This window comes from Varanus komodoensis, unplaced genomic scaffold (genome assembly GCF_004798865.1).
Source record: "Varanus komodoensis strain SLA01 unplaced genomic scaffold, ASM479886v1 scaffold9, whole genome shotgun sequence".
Lineage (NCBI taxonomy): Eukaryota > Metazoa > Chordata > Lepidosauria > Squamata > Varanidae > Varanus > Varanus komodoensis.
Genome location: NW_025336598.1, coordinates 35,078,967 through 35,095,246, shown reverse-complemented (window position 1 = coordinate 35,095,246; position 16,280 = coordinate 35,078,967). Strand labels below are relative to the sequence as shown.

Here is a 16,280-nt window from a genome sequence, read left to right as displayed (position 1 = left end):
CTACGGCAAGGGGCGGCATAGAAATGTTTTAATTAATAAATAAATAAATAAATAATATTTTGATTAAAATACACTTTCTTCAGCAAGAGCCATCAGTAGTATAAGAGTCAGGTAGGGAAGTGCTCTTTTCTTTATTAAGTGTTTTTCTACTTAAAAGGAAGGGTGAGGAAGAAAGGGAAATAGTAACTTCAATGCTAGGAACATGCGCCTACATTGGCAAAATTGCTACCACCTACACAAGGCAGAAATTGCTGATCATATGAAAGCAGCTGTATAGTCTAGTCTTATTGTGACTAAGGCAGCAGAAATGCCCAGCCTACATTTTCTTTTACACTAAAATACAGAAATAATGTCTTATAATATTATATGCTATTTTTCCCCCAATTTCTACTGAGAGCATTTTCATAGAACTTGTTACACAGTTTTGAGTGAATTTTTAAGTGCTGTACCCTGTTTTTCTTGGATCTTAAGTATTCTCTATTGAAAGCTTTTGGGGCATATGAACACTTTACATGCTGTTATTGGGATCTTCAAAAGTATGCATTACAGTTAAAAAGCAAAGTAGGTCTAGCCTTTAGATAAAGGAAGAAATAGGAAGAAATAATGTAAGAATTGGAGTGAAAAGATGGGGTTAACAGGGGAATGAATAGTTGGGCCAGCAAGGTGAATAGGCGAAAGAGGCATATGGTTTGGATCATGGGTCCTCAAACTACGGCCCGCAGGCCAGATCTGGCCCGCCATGCCCATTTATCCGGCCCACCTCAGAGGTTTTGGACTTGCCATGCGCACGCACGCTGCCACCTGCCTCACCCCGCGGCTTGCTTGCGCAGAGATAGTTTTGGACTTGCTCAGAGAAAACAATCTCCAAGCGAGTAAGCGACTGCCTCACATGCCCGCTGCTGCTCACACCGTGTGCCCACTTCTACCTTGCCTCCCCTCACTGCACACACCTGCCCACACCTTGCCTCGCTGCACCTGCACATCCCGTCCCCGCCTCAGCACGCCCCACCCCTGCCCTCTCCCCAGCCCATGCACACCACCGACACCACCTTTTCAGCCTATGCCCAGCACCTTTCAACTGGTCCCCTGGTAAAAAAGTTTGAGGACCCCTGGTTTGGCTATCAGGTCCAATATGCTTTATGAGGTTTTGATATGGAAGGAGTTTACACAGTTCATTGAGTCCAGTATGATAGATAAGACTCCATTAAATTTGAGAAACATTGATGTAAGACCTTCTGGGTGATGTGGCACCATAATACTTGATCTTAAGAATTCCATACTGATTCTTAACTGTGTTACACCATTATTTCTACCGCTGTATGAGGCCTTGTCGCAGTCTGGGATCTATAACCTGTGGCACCAATTCTGTGTCAGATAGGGAAACAGTAGAGTCCCATCCATCCATGGGAAGTCAGATTCCTAAAAAATCACTTCTTTTAGCCTCCCACTGGCTAATGAGGCAAGGCTCAGGGCACTGACATGGCCTGTCTTCCATTGGAAGCCTGCATCTTAACAAAGGCTATTCCTATTCAACCAGGGTATTTTCCATGGAATCAGGACAGCTGGAAGGGGTCTCTACAGGAGAGAGTGTGTGGGTATGTCATCTTTGGTGTATCATCACTAAAGGGGGTGGGGCAGAGGCTACTGGTGAGGTTTCTCCACTAGAATACAAGTATGTTCACATTTCCAGTGAAAGCAGGAAGCTTTTGCAGTTAATGATATGTTGTTTCCAGCAAGCTCTACTGCTCTGGTTTAAATACAAGGAAGTGGCACCTAAGCATCATTATTGGTCTCTTTTAAAAGCAAAAGATGGCATCCAAAATTCACTGAGACAAGAATGAGGAAACTGCAGCATCAAAAATTTTTTGCTTTTAAAAAAGGTACTGCTTTCCTGCCATGCTACTAAATTTCAGTGGGGTGGAATACCAAGAAAGGCCTTTGAACCAGGTGCACACCTGTTTTATCTGATGGCCTTTTCTCTATCTGAGTTGACAAGAGATACATACAAAATATTGTTTGCTCATCACAGTAAATCATGTGTTTTCTTGATGTGAATATAGCACCTCAAATCTTGGCCTCATGGATTCACACAGGCACCCACTCATGAAAAGTTTCAAAGTTTTTGCTTTTTCTTAATGTTCATCTGGACCTAGAACTGTGGTTAATATTCTTTTCAGTAAAAGACAACATAGTATGTGCTGGTTTATTTAACTAGTCTTGGTAAAAGCCCTAGTTCTGGGTGCAGATGATACAGCAAAGCTGTGGTTGAACAAAAGCAAAAAGCTTCCAAACTCCTCTTGAATGAGTAGGAGGAAAAGCAGGGAGGGGGAAGCATACATGCCTAGGACTCTGTGTCTCATTCCTGCTCATTCATGTCTAGCATGTTGGTGCAATAGTAATAGTACTGAATTACAACTTCTAGTTAGTCTTTTTGCCTGACATGTTCTGTTGCTGTTACTGCCTAGGTTTTGTTAATAATTTTACTGGGCATTAACTATATAAAGTATATTCTTATAAAATGATGTTTTTTCTATTATTAAATACAGTTTGTTCTTGTAATGTTCATTCTTGTTTTTGTTCTTAAATTCCAAAACCCGTAGAGATCTAAGACACCAAGCTATGACATATGTTTATTGGTAATAAGTGCAATTTGTTTACAGCTGCAGATTAATGGATATTTTTGGTATGTAGATTTATATTTTGCTAAACCTATATTTTGAGCATGTGATAAAGTTGTAACCATCTGAGCATGAGTTTGAAAATGCTATCTACTTCTGAACTACAAAGTGCTGTTTCATCATTTAGTATTTGGGTACAGCTTCTCATATACCTTAAATAACTGTTTTACAATAAAGTTTGTTCCTTTTTTCATTTAAAACTTGAATATTCTAATCCAAACTTTGCTACTTCTATAACTCATGGTTTGCAATGATGCACTAAATATTTATGTTTTTAACTTAATTTAGTGGTGTAATAGACTAATTCCTTGCTTTGTACTTATTTGCTGGCACTGTAAATCAGTTAACCAATGAATTAGAGAAAATACATTAATCAGAACAAGCAAGCTATAATTATCACATGTCAGCTTGACTATCCATGTTACCTCAAACAATGAAGGTGAAATTTTCTTATTAAAACAAGTCTTGGTAAGCCTTGGGACATGTAGGGCCTTATATGAACCTTCAATAGGAGGTGCATGCTATTTTTTTTTCCATTTTATTCTAACTATCCATGCATTGCACTTTGTCGAAGTGAAAAGCTGAAAGTCACCTTTTAGATTAGTCTGTTGGGACACTGAAAAATGCTTCAGGGACCAAAAAGCATTTCATGTAGCCAGTACATTTTGGCCTACATTTTAACTAGGAGACATGCTCCTTAGAGCTTGCTAGTAAAGAAAAAATGCTGAATTCAGTAACCATAAATATATTTTGTATGATAGAGCATAATTCAGACTCTTTACACATGTTCTGTTTTAAAAAGTTAAAGCAGTTGAATTCTGTGAAGACTCTGAAATTTGAAATAGTCTGAAATTAGGAGTAAACAACAAAGTGGCCAAGTTTGTTGATGGCATCAAACTATTTAGGATGCTTAAAACCAAAAAGGTTTGTGAGGGCATTGGAAGGGCTACCTCCGAATTGGGAGAATGGGCATCAAAGCGACAAATGGAGTTCTATGTAAGCTAGTGTAAAGTGATGCATAAAAGTCCCAGCTGCAGGTACGGCTGGGAGGGTGCTGGTAGAGACCAATCAAGAAAGAGATGTTGGGATTGAAGAGGACAGCTTGATGAATATGTAGGTTCAGTGTGCAGGTGTGTGAAAAGTAAAACTCCATATTAGGCATTATTAGGAACAGAAAAGAAAGAACAGCTAAGATCATACTGTCCTTATACAAATCTTAGGTGCAGCCACACTGAAAATATTGCTGTCACCTTACACTTTACTCAATAAAGAACTTTTCTGAGTTGGAAAAAGTACGGAGAAGGGCAACAAAAATGATCACAGGCTGGAGCAGCTCCCGTATCAGGAGCAACTACAACAGCTGGGACTGTTCAGCTTAGAAGAAATTTGAATAAGAGGAGACATAACTGAGGTGTTTAAAATTATTCATGGTGTGGAAAGAAAGACATTTTTCTTTCTCTCCTACAACACTAGAACCCAGGGCCATCCCATGAAGGTAATTGATGGAAGGTTTGGGAACAGATAACAGGAGGTACTACTACTAATAACATATAGTTAAAACATAGAATTCACTGCCATGGGAGGTGGTGATGTGCACCAATTTGGGTGGCTTTAAAATGCGATTGGGCAAATTCATGGAGAAGGATGTTATCAGTGGCTTGTTGACTATGGGCTGCTTCAACAAAGGCAGCCTGCCTGCATACAGCAGTTGCTCAGGGGCTTGGACCAGCAGAGCTCTTGTATCCTGTTAAGGGATCCTGTGTACTGCTGGTTTGCCACCATGTGAACTGAGTTCTGGACTAGACAGACCAGCCTTCCTCAACCTGGTGGCCTTCAGGAGCATTTGGACCACAACTCCCAGAATTCCCTTCCAGCAGGGCCATTGACTGGGAATTCTGGGTGTTGTAGTCCAAATGTGCCTGGAAGGCACAGTATTGGGTTAGGCTGAGATAGACAATTAGCCATCTAGCATGGCTTTTCTTACATTCTTATGAAATAAAGCATATAAGGCAAAAAAATCTAGCAAATCTTCCAACTGCTAGCTGTACGTTGCATCCTATGTACACTTACTAGAGGACAAGCCTTATTTAACTGCCTCCTATAATGCCTGTGTAACTAGCCTGCTTAATGCCATGTTCAAAGTACATGGACAAATGCAGTTTAAAATGGCAGAAACAGTAAGCTAAATGAAGGTAGTTGGAGGAATATATGAACAAAGTAGACACAACACAATTGCAGATCTGACATAACTGACACATGATTTAACATTTCTCATGATTTATATAAAACAGTTTACTTCCAAAAATAAGAGGAAGGCTTTTACTCTGGACGGGTTCTCCACTGGCAGAAGGCAGAACTGAAATCATCTGAAGTTCTCTAAGAGTAGTAGTTGGAAAGCAAAACTGGGGGGAAATATTAACTGAAGTATAAGTCCAGTATCAGAAACAGCATGTTTATGTAGACTAATTGCAGGGGAACATTGCAGGAGGGTGCTATTGCACTCATGCCCTTTTTCTAGGTTTGCTGTGAGCAGCTGGCTTGCCACTGTATGAACAGAATGTTGAACTAGTTGAAACCTTGGTCATATTGAACATGGCTTTCATATTCTTACATCTTTCTACCATGCAATATACATAAGGCTAGCACACTACCTCCCATCTCCCATCCAATGAAGAAGAATTCAGAAGGTTTTGCTTCTGCTTCTAGTTAACTCTGACTTCTCACATTGTTCAAACTGGATTCTTAGTTAATTTCAACAATCCATCTTCAGAAACAATGGTTAGAATTTGGCTTGTTGAAATTAATTATGGCTAGTGTGAATCACAGTTTGTTATGCCAGGTGGCATAACAAACCACAGTTAGCAAAAGCTTTCAGACTTATTTTCCTGGCTGCGAAAGAAAGGCTGGTAGGAGTGTGTGAGCTTGACTCTCACTGTAGCTCATACATACTGCATGAAACCATGGTTTAGCATAATGCACAAATGTGACTTCTGTGAAAGAAGACACTTGCACAGAAGACGCTCTCCTGAAAAGACTGTGCTGAAAAGTCTAAAGAACCCTGCAGATGTAGCTCTTCCTCACCATACTTTTAGAGGAATACTAACAATAATTTTGTCTGACTTCCTTTTTCAGGTCTTAAAGGTTTATAGACAAATGAAAGCCCTGTCAAATGGCCCATTTAAGAGAGTTTGTAAGATCAAAATCCAAACTTTGTGAGTCCAAAGCAAACATTTTTAAAGAAGCTGTAGATAATCAGGACAAACATCTTATCAGGTCATAGCTTGTTTTGATGTCTGAGGAAAGATGGCTACCAAGGCCATCTATGTATGTATGAGAATAATAGTTTTCATAATAAAAGCTCTTCTGCCTATACTTCATTTATATCAGAAATGTCAGCTCTTCACAAAGACAACTTCAAAATAGGGTCTCTACTTTTAGACTTAATTTGCTCAGCATGTTTGGAAAACATGGGTGTGAAATCGTAGGTTTCTGAACTCTCCTGTGGAATATTTGCGTCTGTTAAAAATATCAGAAAAGTAAGGCAGATGTGGGTACTGTTGGTTCCCTCTGGCTTCTTCTGAAGCAGGACAGACTACTTTTAGTCTGGGGTTGGTTTGCCCCCATCTCAAAGCCCTGCCCCCTTTTCTGATGTCATCTGGCCTGGTCTGCTTTTGTCCATGTGGAGGGTGAGTCATAAAGTCTCATGTTCCTGTTTGCATCCTTCTGGGATCCTTCTGGGGCTTACAGACTCTCCTTTCTGCAGTGCTTGCATTCTGATTATGGCATGAGTGTTATGGAAAAGGACTTATCCAGGACCTGCAGGACATGGTTCTGCCAACTTGAGTCAAGGTGTGCTTCTCCTTACTATACTGCTTGCATTCCATTTGGGGAGTAATTGACTGGGAAGCGAAATGTCTCTGGCTGAACTTGGTGATAGAAACAGGCTGGCACTAGTGGAAGGTACTGTGATTAGCCCTGAGGCTGCTGAGATGTCGCTGATGCAGACACGTTGCATTTCAGAACAAAGACTGGTCAGTACTCTCAAAGAGGACACTTCAAGGAGAAAAAAGTGCTGCAATAACATTGAGTAGGGAATGGGAGTAGCAGAAGATGCTTTCCCCTACTTATGCCTCTATTTTCTATGCTATTGGATGGAACAGAGGTTTTGGGCTGGTACACGTTCAAGTGTGTACCTGTGCTATGGGTGGCTAGACATTCCTAACAAAAACATCGTGGATAGTTTTTATAGTTAGGAAAAATCACTTTTGTAAAGTGATTCTTGAGAAGAGGCCAATTGATGGGTATTTTGTGATTAACCACTGAAATAAAATGAATGTTGTGCTATCATTTTTCCATACTTACAAATAAAATGATCAGTTAAAACCAAGAAAGCTATCACTGCTCAACTAGAAAAGAGAATTTTGATGAATTTTGATTCTTCAGAATGCCTGTATGATCACTTCAAGAATACTTAGTCATTCATGATATAAATGGGAATACACTTTTGTGGACTTGGGTGTTCCTAGTGATCCATTTGTTTTGTTATTGATATTTCAAAGGAGAGAAAACTCCACTACAGGCCAAAGAGTGAAGCAGCAAAGATCATGATCAAACTTAGCATCAGAAGAATTGCTGAATGACTAGAGAATCTTCAATAAAATGGCAGATAACATATAGTATTATGAAGCATAGATTGAGCTACTCTAGAAGAAATGAACAAAATCCTGGCTGGAACATTGACATTCAAGGCAACAGTGTCTTTTCAATACTTTTTTGAGGCCAGGTGGTAAATTCATAGCTTTGGTTCTTCATGAGGTTGGTTTTCAAAGCTGTCCATTGCCACTCAAGCCAACCTTGCAATCCACATGGCTCTTTATTTCTTCACTATATTATGTCTGTGAAAAGGCAAACAACATTTGTGCTCATTAGGAAGCGTATTTAAGCTAATAACTTTAAATAATAGAAGTGTTGCAAGTGGATTGTGTGTTCTCACTTCACACAACCTGGGAAAGGTATGAAAAGGGGAGCAAATGCTTACTAGGCTTTGGTAAATTAGCAGATAAAGATCAGGCATTTAGGAATGGCATGGCTTGAGGCATATGATAAAGAGAACATCTTTAGAATTAGTAAAAATGGTCTTGCAAGCTCACAAGGCATCATTTGCATGGTAGTCTTAAAATGAGTAAGAAGCTTCTCCAGGCAGCACAGGCTTTTAAAATAGTTCTTTCTTTTTTTCCAAGCCAGAGATGTGCAACACAAGTATATATAGGCTTGTGTGTCAATAACTTCTGAGATGTATTAACAAGGTTAATGTGTCTTTCAAAACATCTCTATCCTAACTTGCTAACCAAAATCTTGTCGGGGAACCAAATGTAACATCTTAAACAGAAAGCAAAATGAACTGAGTGACTCTAATTTGAGGGGAAGGCATGCCCGTTTCCCCCCATTTTGTCTGTGATTTCTTCTGTACCATATATCTTAAGAAATACATGAAGAAAAGGCAGACATTTAGTGATCTTCATCGACGTTGATCTTGTTTCTCCTGCTCAGTCTTTTTATATAGTTGTGTGAGGTCTGCACAGTATAGTTCCATAATAGCAGATGCCTTGTTCTCAAATGTGCTACTGGCATTATGTGGGACGCAAATAAAAAGAGCATGTATTAGTAAGAACCTGGCTCTTCTGGTATCATAAAAAAGCCTCAGGTGTTGGCATTCTGCAACCTAGAAGCTGTGTGTAATCAAACTGATACACAGACTCAGATAAACAGTATCTACTCTCTTGAAAATTTAGGGTGAAATAACCATAATTCTTGGCACACAGAAATGGAATCTTAACAGTTATCACGTGATATATGACTGTATAACATTTACAATATACCTGAATTTTCTTAAAGAGTTTGCCATTTAGAAACTGACAGTGCTTTCTATTTGCTTGTGAGTTTCCCATGGGCAGCTAGTTGGTCACTGTGTGAACAGAATGCTGGATGAGAAGGACCCTTGGTCTTACCCTACATGGCTCCTCTTAAGTTCGTATGCTTTTAAAGAAGAAGTATAATTACTTTGCTTCTTCATCTTTGTAAGTTCCCCTCAGGCAAAATAGTAGTTCTGTGTTACTGTTGTGGATAAGACTAATAGGAATTGTCCTTCTGCTTAAAAATACAATGAATCTTAGGAATCCTCAGGAATCTTAGGCTTATGGGATATTTTAGTGAAGAGAAAGTAGCAGGTCAATTAAATGCATAAATATCAAATACCAAACTGATTTTTTTTCAGGCAATATGCCGGCTCCTGAGCAGACCCCTTTGGAAGAAGGGCTACAACAGACCACCCAGGAATCTTCCACAAGTCCAGGCATGGAGACAGAGGCTACTGCCACTACTATTCTTGCTTCTGTAAAAGAACAGGTATTTATTTTTAGAAAAACTTTGACGCATATCTGAAGCTTTGTGTTTAGATTGGCATTTTCTTAGTGCCCCACAAACTGAGGAATGTTCTCCCTTCAGTGGTGCATCTGGCACCTACTTTGTTGACATTTAGAACAGGGAAATACTATTTGAGTCTCCCAGGTGTTTTAAACTAAATTCAAACTTTTAAATCATTGGTTGTATTGCTTTTGTTGTCTATGTCACCCTGAAAGCTTTGGCTATGAATTATGGTGATAATGGCAATTTCTCAAGCCAAGAGATACATGCTCAGTACCAATACTAAGCAGTTAAGGGTGTCTTTCAGTCATTCTGGATATAATATTGCCTGATTCACAGATTGAGCAACATTTGTTCAACTGCCTTCACTTTGATGTATTTTATGACCATGCTGCTAGATGGGCGTTTCAGGTTCAAATTTCTACTAAGATTTGAGGCTTTCTGGACAACCTTGAACAAAGCTCTCAGCCTAACTGAAACTATTTCATAAGATTCTTGTAGTGATAGGTAATTGTAAAATACTCTGCTAATCATTTTTTTTTTTTTTTGCAAAAATGGTTTAATAAGAGGCTTGAGTGCTAATTGACAAGTTGTGACCAAAAATGGAAAGAAAGATGCTCTTTCTTTTCAGAGCTGCAGGTATATTCATAGACATAGACTTCATTGTGAGGTCTCATTTGGTACTTGGTCGCTGATGTTCAAAAAAGGAGGTCAATGGTGCAAGGAATGACACCTGTTTGGCTGTGGTGAAGCAGAACTTTTTGCTATGAAAACATATCTGTAGCATTGGGGATAGGGTTTTTGATAACCAGGGAGAACTAAGGTTGGAACCTAGGGTAAAATATTCTGAACTTAATTTCCTAGGCTTTCTGAAAACTAAAAATCCTAAGCAGTTTCAAAACAGTTATTTAAAGGATAGTGATTTTTTGTGATCCACTGGTATCAAGAGTATAGTGCATATTCCTGCCCAAGTTCATTAGTAGCCTCCCACCTAATGAAAGTGAAACTTCACCACATGAGGCAGATCTCACTGCACGAGCGGAAAAAGACTTCCACTCATCAGGATGGTGAAGTGCAAAGTTGCTGCTGACTAGAGTTACCTGAAAACTGGTTCTAGAGAATTGGGGGACCTTTCAGGTGGCTTTTCAGAGGGTTTGGGAGGGACACAGTTGGGAAGAATTAATAAAAACTTCTCTATCCAGTATTACTTCAAATGATTTCCAGATCAAACAAAATTACTATACAGATTGTTCTGCCATTGGATACCTGAAGGAGCGCCTCTTCCCTTACGTGCCCTCACGCCCCTTAAGATCTGCAGGAGAGGCTGTGCTCTGGGAGCCCTCTTTAAAGGAGATGAAAAGAACAACTACCTGGAGCAGTGCCTTCTCTGCGGTGGTGCCCAGATTATGGAATGCGCTCTCTGGAGAGGTGTGCCTGGCGCTGAGTTTATATTTTTTTCAGTGCCAGGTTAAAACCTTTTTATTTAATTGCTATTTTAAAGATTAATATTTTATCGTTAACAGTCGCTCTTTTGTTTTTTGTTTTTGTTTTTATATAATTTTATGGAATCTGTAATTGTTTTTAATTGTGCGTGCTGTGAGCCGTCCCGAGATCCTGAGGCATGTGGTGACGGCATACAAAAGTTTTAAATAAATAAATAATAAATAAAAATTGTCTAATGGTATATTCTGTTTCTGGATCTATCCATGCACATTCTCCAGGGAAGCTTTTCTACTTTTATATTATATACAGAATTTTGCCTTTGTTTTCACTACTTCAGAATTCAAGACTTGGAGCCACAGACAAGGGAGCTAAAACGTCCTGCAGGTCAGGGGAGCACTTTCTTACATCTGCCAGGCCTTTGTCCTGCATTGTTGCCTACTGTGTGCTAGACTGTTGCTCCTCCTGTTGGAAGAAGCTGGCTAGAGGAGAAAATCTCCCCTCGAATTAATACTTCTAGGGATGTAACTTCATAGTTGAATGTAGCTTACTCTCTCAGTTGTCTGCTGGGTATGGATGTTCATGAACCCCTCCCAATAATTCTTTAAAATGTAATATTACTTGGCATTGATGCAGTTAAATTATTAAAAGGTCACTACTAACACAACTATCCAACACCATTACTTATTTATTTAACAAAACCATACTACTGTATGGTTCTAACTGCACACTTCCGCACAGCTTGTATTGCTGAACAGCTGTCAGTATGACAGTACTCATATAATTCACGAAGAAGTGAGTATGTGGGTGTAGCATGAGTGCATCAGTACAAGGCATGTTGAAACTTGGCATTAGATGCTTTTTGGAAGCAAAGGGATATTTAGCAGCCTGCAGATCAGTTTGGAAGAAGAGACTTGGGCAGAGAAGTCAGAAGAATACATTGCCTATTTAGGCCTGCTTGTACAAAGAAGTGGAGCTGTTGCAGGTCACAGGGATGAGGAAAAGTCACAATCAGAGTGACAACAGAGCATGACAATTGATACAAGGATAATCTGGTTTCAGCAGGACTTGACCGTATGAGGGTCTTGTAGCTTAGGTTCTCATGAGCCGAAGTTAACCCGATTTCCATATCCTTCTGGAAGAAGCCTGCTGGGTCAGGCTTCTCTGCCTGAAAAGTATTGGAACAAATAATATCCTTAACTATTTGCAAATTAGCTGTCAATTGATTCATAGTCATCAGCAGTAATGTAGAAAGAAAAATTATATCCAATCTGTATTGCTTTATTTAATAAAAGAGTTCAGTAAGTAAGGATTGAAGTAATCAATAATAACCATAATGTTTTGACCTAAATGGATGAGACATTGTCCTGAAAAAGTTTGAGATCTAGGCAGTAGGGGAAAAACCTACCACTGGATGGGTTTGCAATCAGCTGCAACAATGCTGACAGACGTTTTCTTAAATATTCTCTACTTTCCCGTTTAAAATCTTAATGTGGCATATATACAACATACAGGATTTCTCATCCATATGCACTAAATCTTAGAACTTTTACTGGTGTTGAGAATGGAAAGTACATAGCTCAAAACACGCACAAGTGTTTAGTAATTCAGCATAATATTTAAATGTTTTGGTGTTTCTCTGTATGCCACAATGACTAATCTTACTCTGTTGAAATTGCATGGCAGAGCATGCCTTTATATTAAAGCCAGTTCTTAATGCAAGTCTGGTGATAACCAGAACCACCTTTTCTTTCCCTTATCTCATAAGAAGGCAGAACTGTGACTGAGAACGTAGATTCCCGCTCCATCCAACTTGCTTGTTTCCCTGACATAAAGGCATCTGGGATGCACCTGACCAAGTGAGAATACAACTGTTTTGAAGACAGACCCTTCAGTAATAGATTTAACCATAGCTGCTTGGACTTCAGTAATTAATGGTCCATAAAGAATCTTCAAGCCATACAACAGAAACTTGGTATTGGAGAGTATATATTTACTGGTTAAATAGTCTAAGGGATTACCATGCTTTCATTATGCTAAGGCATATATTTATGATATCATAAATATTCCTAACTGCATGCAAGTTAATCGCCAAAGCTGTAATGCAAATAGCAATAGTCGTATTGTTAATACAGTAAGATCTAAATTTCTTTTAATCTAATAACAGAACATCATATTCACCTAAAAAAAGAGTGTGGTGGACAAAGCTAGCATTAGTATATTTAATGGATTTCTTCTTCCTTGGTTGTGTTTGTGTAACCTGATCAAGTCTTTCTTTTCTGTGCCACTGACCTCAACCAATATTTTGGACCATATCTTACTCCTATGCCAAGCTTCAGCATATAACTTTAATAAGGGTGCCACCCAATGTAGCTTAAATGTCCTATTGACTTCAGAAGCACCCTTTTGGAAGCTTAGTTATCGTAATAATTTCACTGTTAGTTCATGACCCACAGTACTGATCACATCTTCAATAAACTCATTTGTTTCACACAAAATAACATACATTTCATTACTAAATAATCTTTGTATCCCCTTCCTTGCATTTCTGCAATGTATATATTCATGGCAAATCCAGTGTTACTGTTTCTCACTAAACTAGGCCTTACAGCATTTACTTGTATAGAAATTGCATCTTAAGTTGGTCCCATGATCACTGTTCAATAGAAGCAAACTCTTCGTGAGAAAGTAATTTTTATATGGAATGCACATTTAAGCATGTTTAAATGAAACATCAAGAGACAGAAGCCTTACCATTGCCTCTTGCTGAAGTTTTAGTATCATCAAGCTTGTTTACTAATGTGGTCCTTAAAACTGAAGCTACTACCTAGAATAGTTAATATTTCTGATAGTGTTTTCCTGAAGATCATGTCCTTGCTATGAGTCCTTTCTTGTCAAGCAAATTTTTACTGTTAAAACCAATACTCTGGTTACCCCACTTTTGCAATGCATCTTTTTCAGCCCAATAGTATTCATATTTACTTAGATGGTCCACTGCACTTTCATGAAAAGGTGCATTGCATTGCAATCTAAATAAAAAGAATTGCTTTTTGTGAGTTTATTGATAGAATCCTATAGGTTCAACCTGAAGCAATGTAATTGCTTAACAAGAGTAAATCGGGGTTGAATCAGACTGCGTTTGTCTCCTGGACTCAGCAGAATGGATTCCCCCATCTTTATGCATCCCCAGAGGAAGCAGATTTTGAGGCAGTGTGTAGGAGCTACGAAGGGGAGAAAGTACAGGAAAGTCTTGTTATTTGAGTCTGCTCATGCAGTGTTGGATGAAATCCTGGATAACAAAATCTTAAACCAGGAATGCAGAGGTCTTGTCAGCCCAAGGACCTGATTTCACCATGGAGAAGTTCTCAGGGACTATATTCTGGGGGATGATGAATTAAAGGTGAAAAAGTTTGGTCCAAAACCAGCATATTTTAGTTTACACATTAAAAAACCTTTTCTTAGTACAGAATGTCACCTTGAATAAAATTTAATTGAAAAGCTTGCACTGGATATTATTTTCTGTTACAATGCAAGTTTCCAAATAGTAGCCAATATTCCCAAAATATGTACTTTGAGAGCATATGAATAAGGTAAAGATCAATGAGGAGCCTTGTCTTTTTGTCAGAAGGGAAAAAATGAAGGGCATTAAGCAATCACACGCAGTTCTTGTATATTTAGTCTTCTGTTGATACTGCTATGTCAGTGTTGGTAATTAAACACTCTTCCTGTATGGCAGAGAGCCCAGAGTTGAATGTTTTCCAGTACAATTATGTATTTTTATTCAGTTCAAACTGAGGCTTTAGTGTTGTTTGCTCTTGTCTCTTGAACCTCCTTTTGTTTCTGTTAATAACTCTTATTTGCAGTGGGCTTCTATGTGCAAAATAATTAGCCACCCCTATGTGCCACCCCTTAACCAGTTTTACAACTTTAAATGTGCTTATGAGGACTTGGAAGCAGAAAAATGGAGGTGCAAAATGAAATGAGAAATAATTCTAAAATAAGGATTGAAATTATTGCAAAAAACAAAAAATTAGAATAGTTTTGTGGAACCATCCTTCCTCTTCCCATGCTAGAAATCTAGTCATTGTCTAAATCAAAGAAATGTATGAGAGAGAAGGGTCTAAATCAAACACTTTTTTCTTTAATGTGAACATCAAATATAGATGGACGTCTTTATCAGCTGAACTTGACAACTCTTCTGGAATTATTTTGTAGTTATTCTGCTGAATGTTGAAAAAGACCTCTAGCAAGTTAAAGACTAACATATTTGTTATGACGTGTTGTAATAAAGCAGGTCGTCATGGGTTTTGTTTGTCTGGATGATTTTTTTATTTATTATATGTTAATTGTTGTTGTTTGTTAGTCCTTAAGTCGTGTCCGACCCATCACGACCCCATGGACAGCATTCTTCCAGGCAATCCTGTCCTCCACCATCCCCCCGAGTCCACTCAAGTTCACACCAACTGCTTCAGTGACTCCATCTAGCCACCTCATCCTCTGCTGTCCTCTTCTTCTTTTGCCATCTATTGTTCCCAGCATTAGGCTCTTCTCCAGGGAGTCCAGGACAGCACCACAATTCAAAGGCCTCAATCCTTCGGCGCTCAGCCTTCCTTATGGTTCAGCTTTCACAGCCATACATTGCAACTGTGAAAACCATAGCCTTGACTATACACACTTTTGTTGGCAGGGTGATGTCTCTGCTTTTTAGTATGCTATCTAGATTTGCCATAACTTTCCTCCCCAGGAGCAAGGGTCTTTTAATTTCTTGGCTGCAGTCCCTATCTGCGGTGATCTTGGAGCCCAGGAAAATAAAATCTGTCACTACCTCTATTTCTTCCCCATCTCTTTGCCAGGAAATGAGAGAACCGGATGCCATGATCTTAGTTTTCTTAATGCTGCATTTCAGGCCAACTTTTGCGCTCTCCTCCTTCACCTACATCAAGAGACTCTTTAGTTACTCTTCACTTTCTGCCGTGGGAGTGGTATCATCTGCATATCTGAGGTTGTTGATATTTCTCCCAGCAATCTTAATTCCAACTGGTGATTTATCTAGCCCTGCCTTTCTCATGATGTGCTCTACATATAAGTTAAATAGGCAGGGCGACAGTATACAGCCTTGCCGAACTCCTTTCTCAATTTTGAACCAATCAGTGGTTCCGTGTCCAGTTCTCACTGTTGCTTCTTGACCCGCATATAGGTTTCTCAAGAGACAAATAAGATGGTCTGGTACACCCATCTCTTTAAGAACTTGCCACAATTTGTGGTGATCCACACAATCAACGGCTTTAGCATAGTCCATGAAGCAGAAGTAGATGTTTTTCTGGAACTCCCTAGCTTTCTTCATGATTCAGCATATGTTGGCAATCTAATCTCTAGTTCCTCTCCCTCTTCGAAATCCTGTCTGTACTTCTGGTAGTTCTCGTTCCACATACTGCTGGAGCCTAGCTTGAAGGATTTTGAGCATGACTTTGCTAGCATGTGAAATGAGTGCAATGGTGCGATAGTTTGAACATTCTTTGGCATTGCCCTTCTTTGGGATGGGAATGTAAACTGACCTTTTCCAATCCTGTGGCCATTGTTGAGTTTTCCAAATTTGCTGGCATATTGAGTGTAGCACTTTTACTGCATCGTCTTTTAAGATTTTGAATAGCTCAGCTGGAATACTGTCACCTCCCTTAGCTTTGTTGTTGCCCAGACTTCATAAGGCCCATTTGACTTCACATTCCAGGATGTCTGGCT

The 16,280-nt window shown here is 39.1% G+C and overlaps 1 protein-coding gene across 6 annotated transcripts in view; it reads left to right on the top strand.

The window, feature by feature from the left end:
* Window positions 1-16,280, top strand: part of PKP4 (plakophilin 4) — a 125,819-nt gene that overhangs the window by 23,975 nt on the left and 85,564 nt on the right. For all 6 annotated transcript variants that reach the window (XM_044417629.1, XM_044417630.1, XM_044417626.1 and 3 more), the window contains exon 2: window positions 8,953-9,083. In XM_044417629.1, the coding sequence (XP_044273564.1) occupies window positions 8,958-9,083 (126 nt within the window). In that variant the 5' untranslated portion in view covers window positions 8,953-8,957. The remainder of the gene's footprint in view (window positions 1-8,952; window positions 9,084-16,280) is intronic.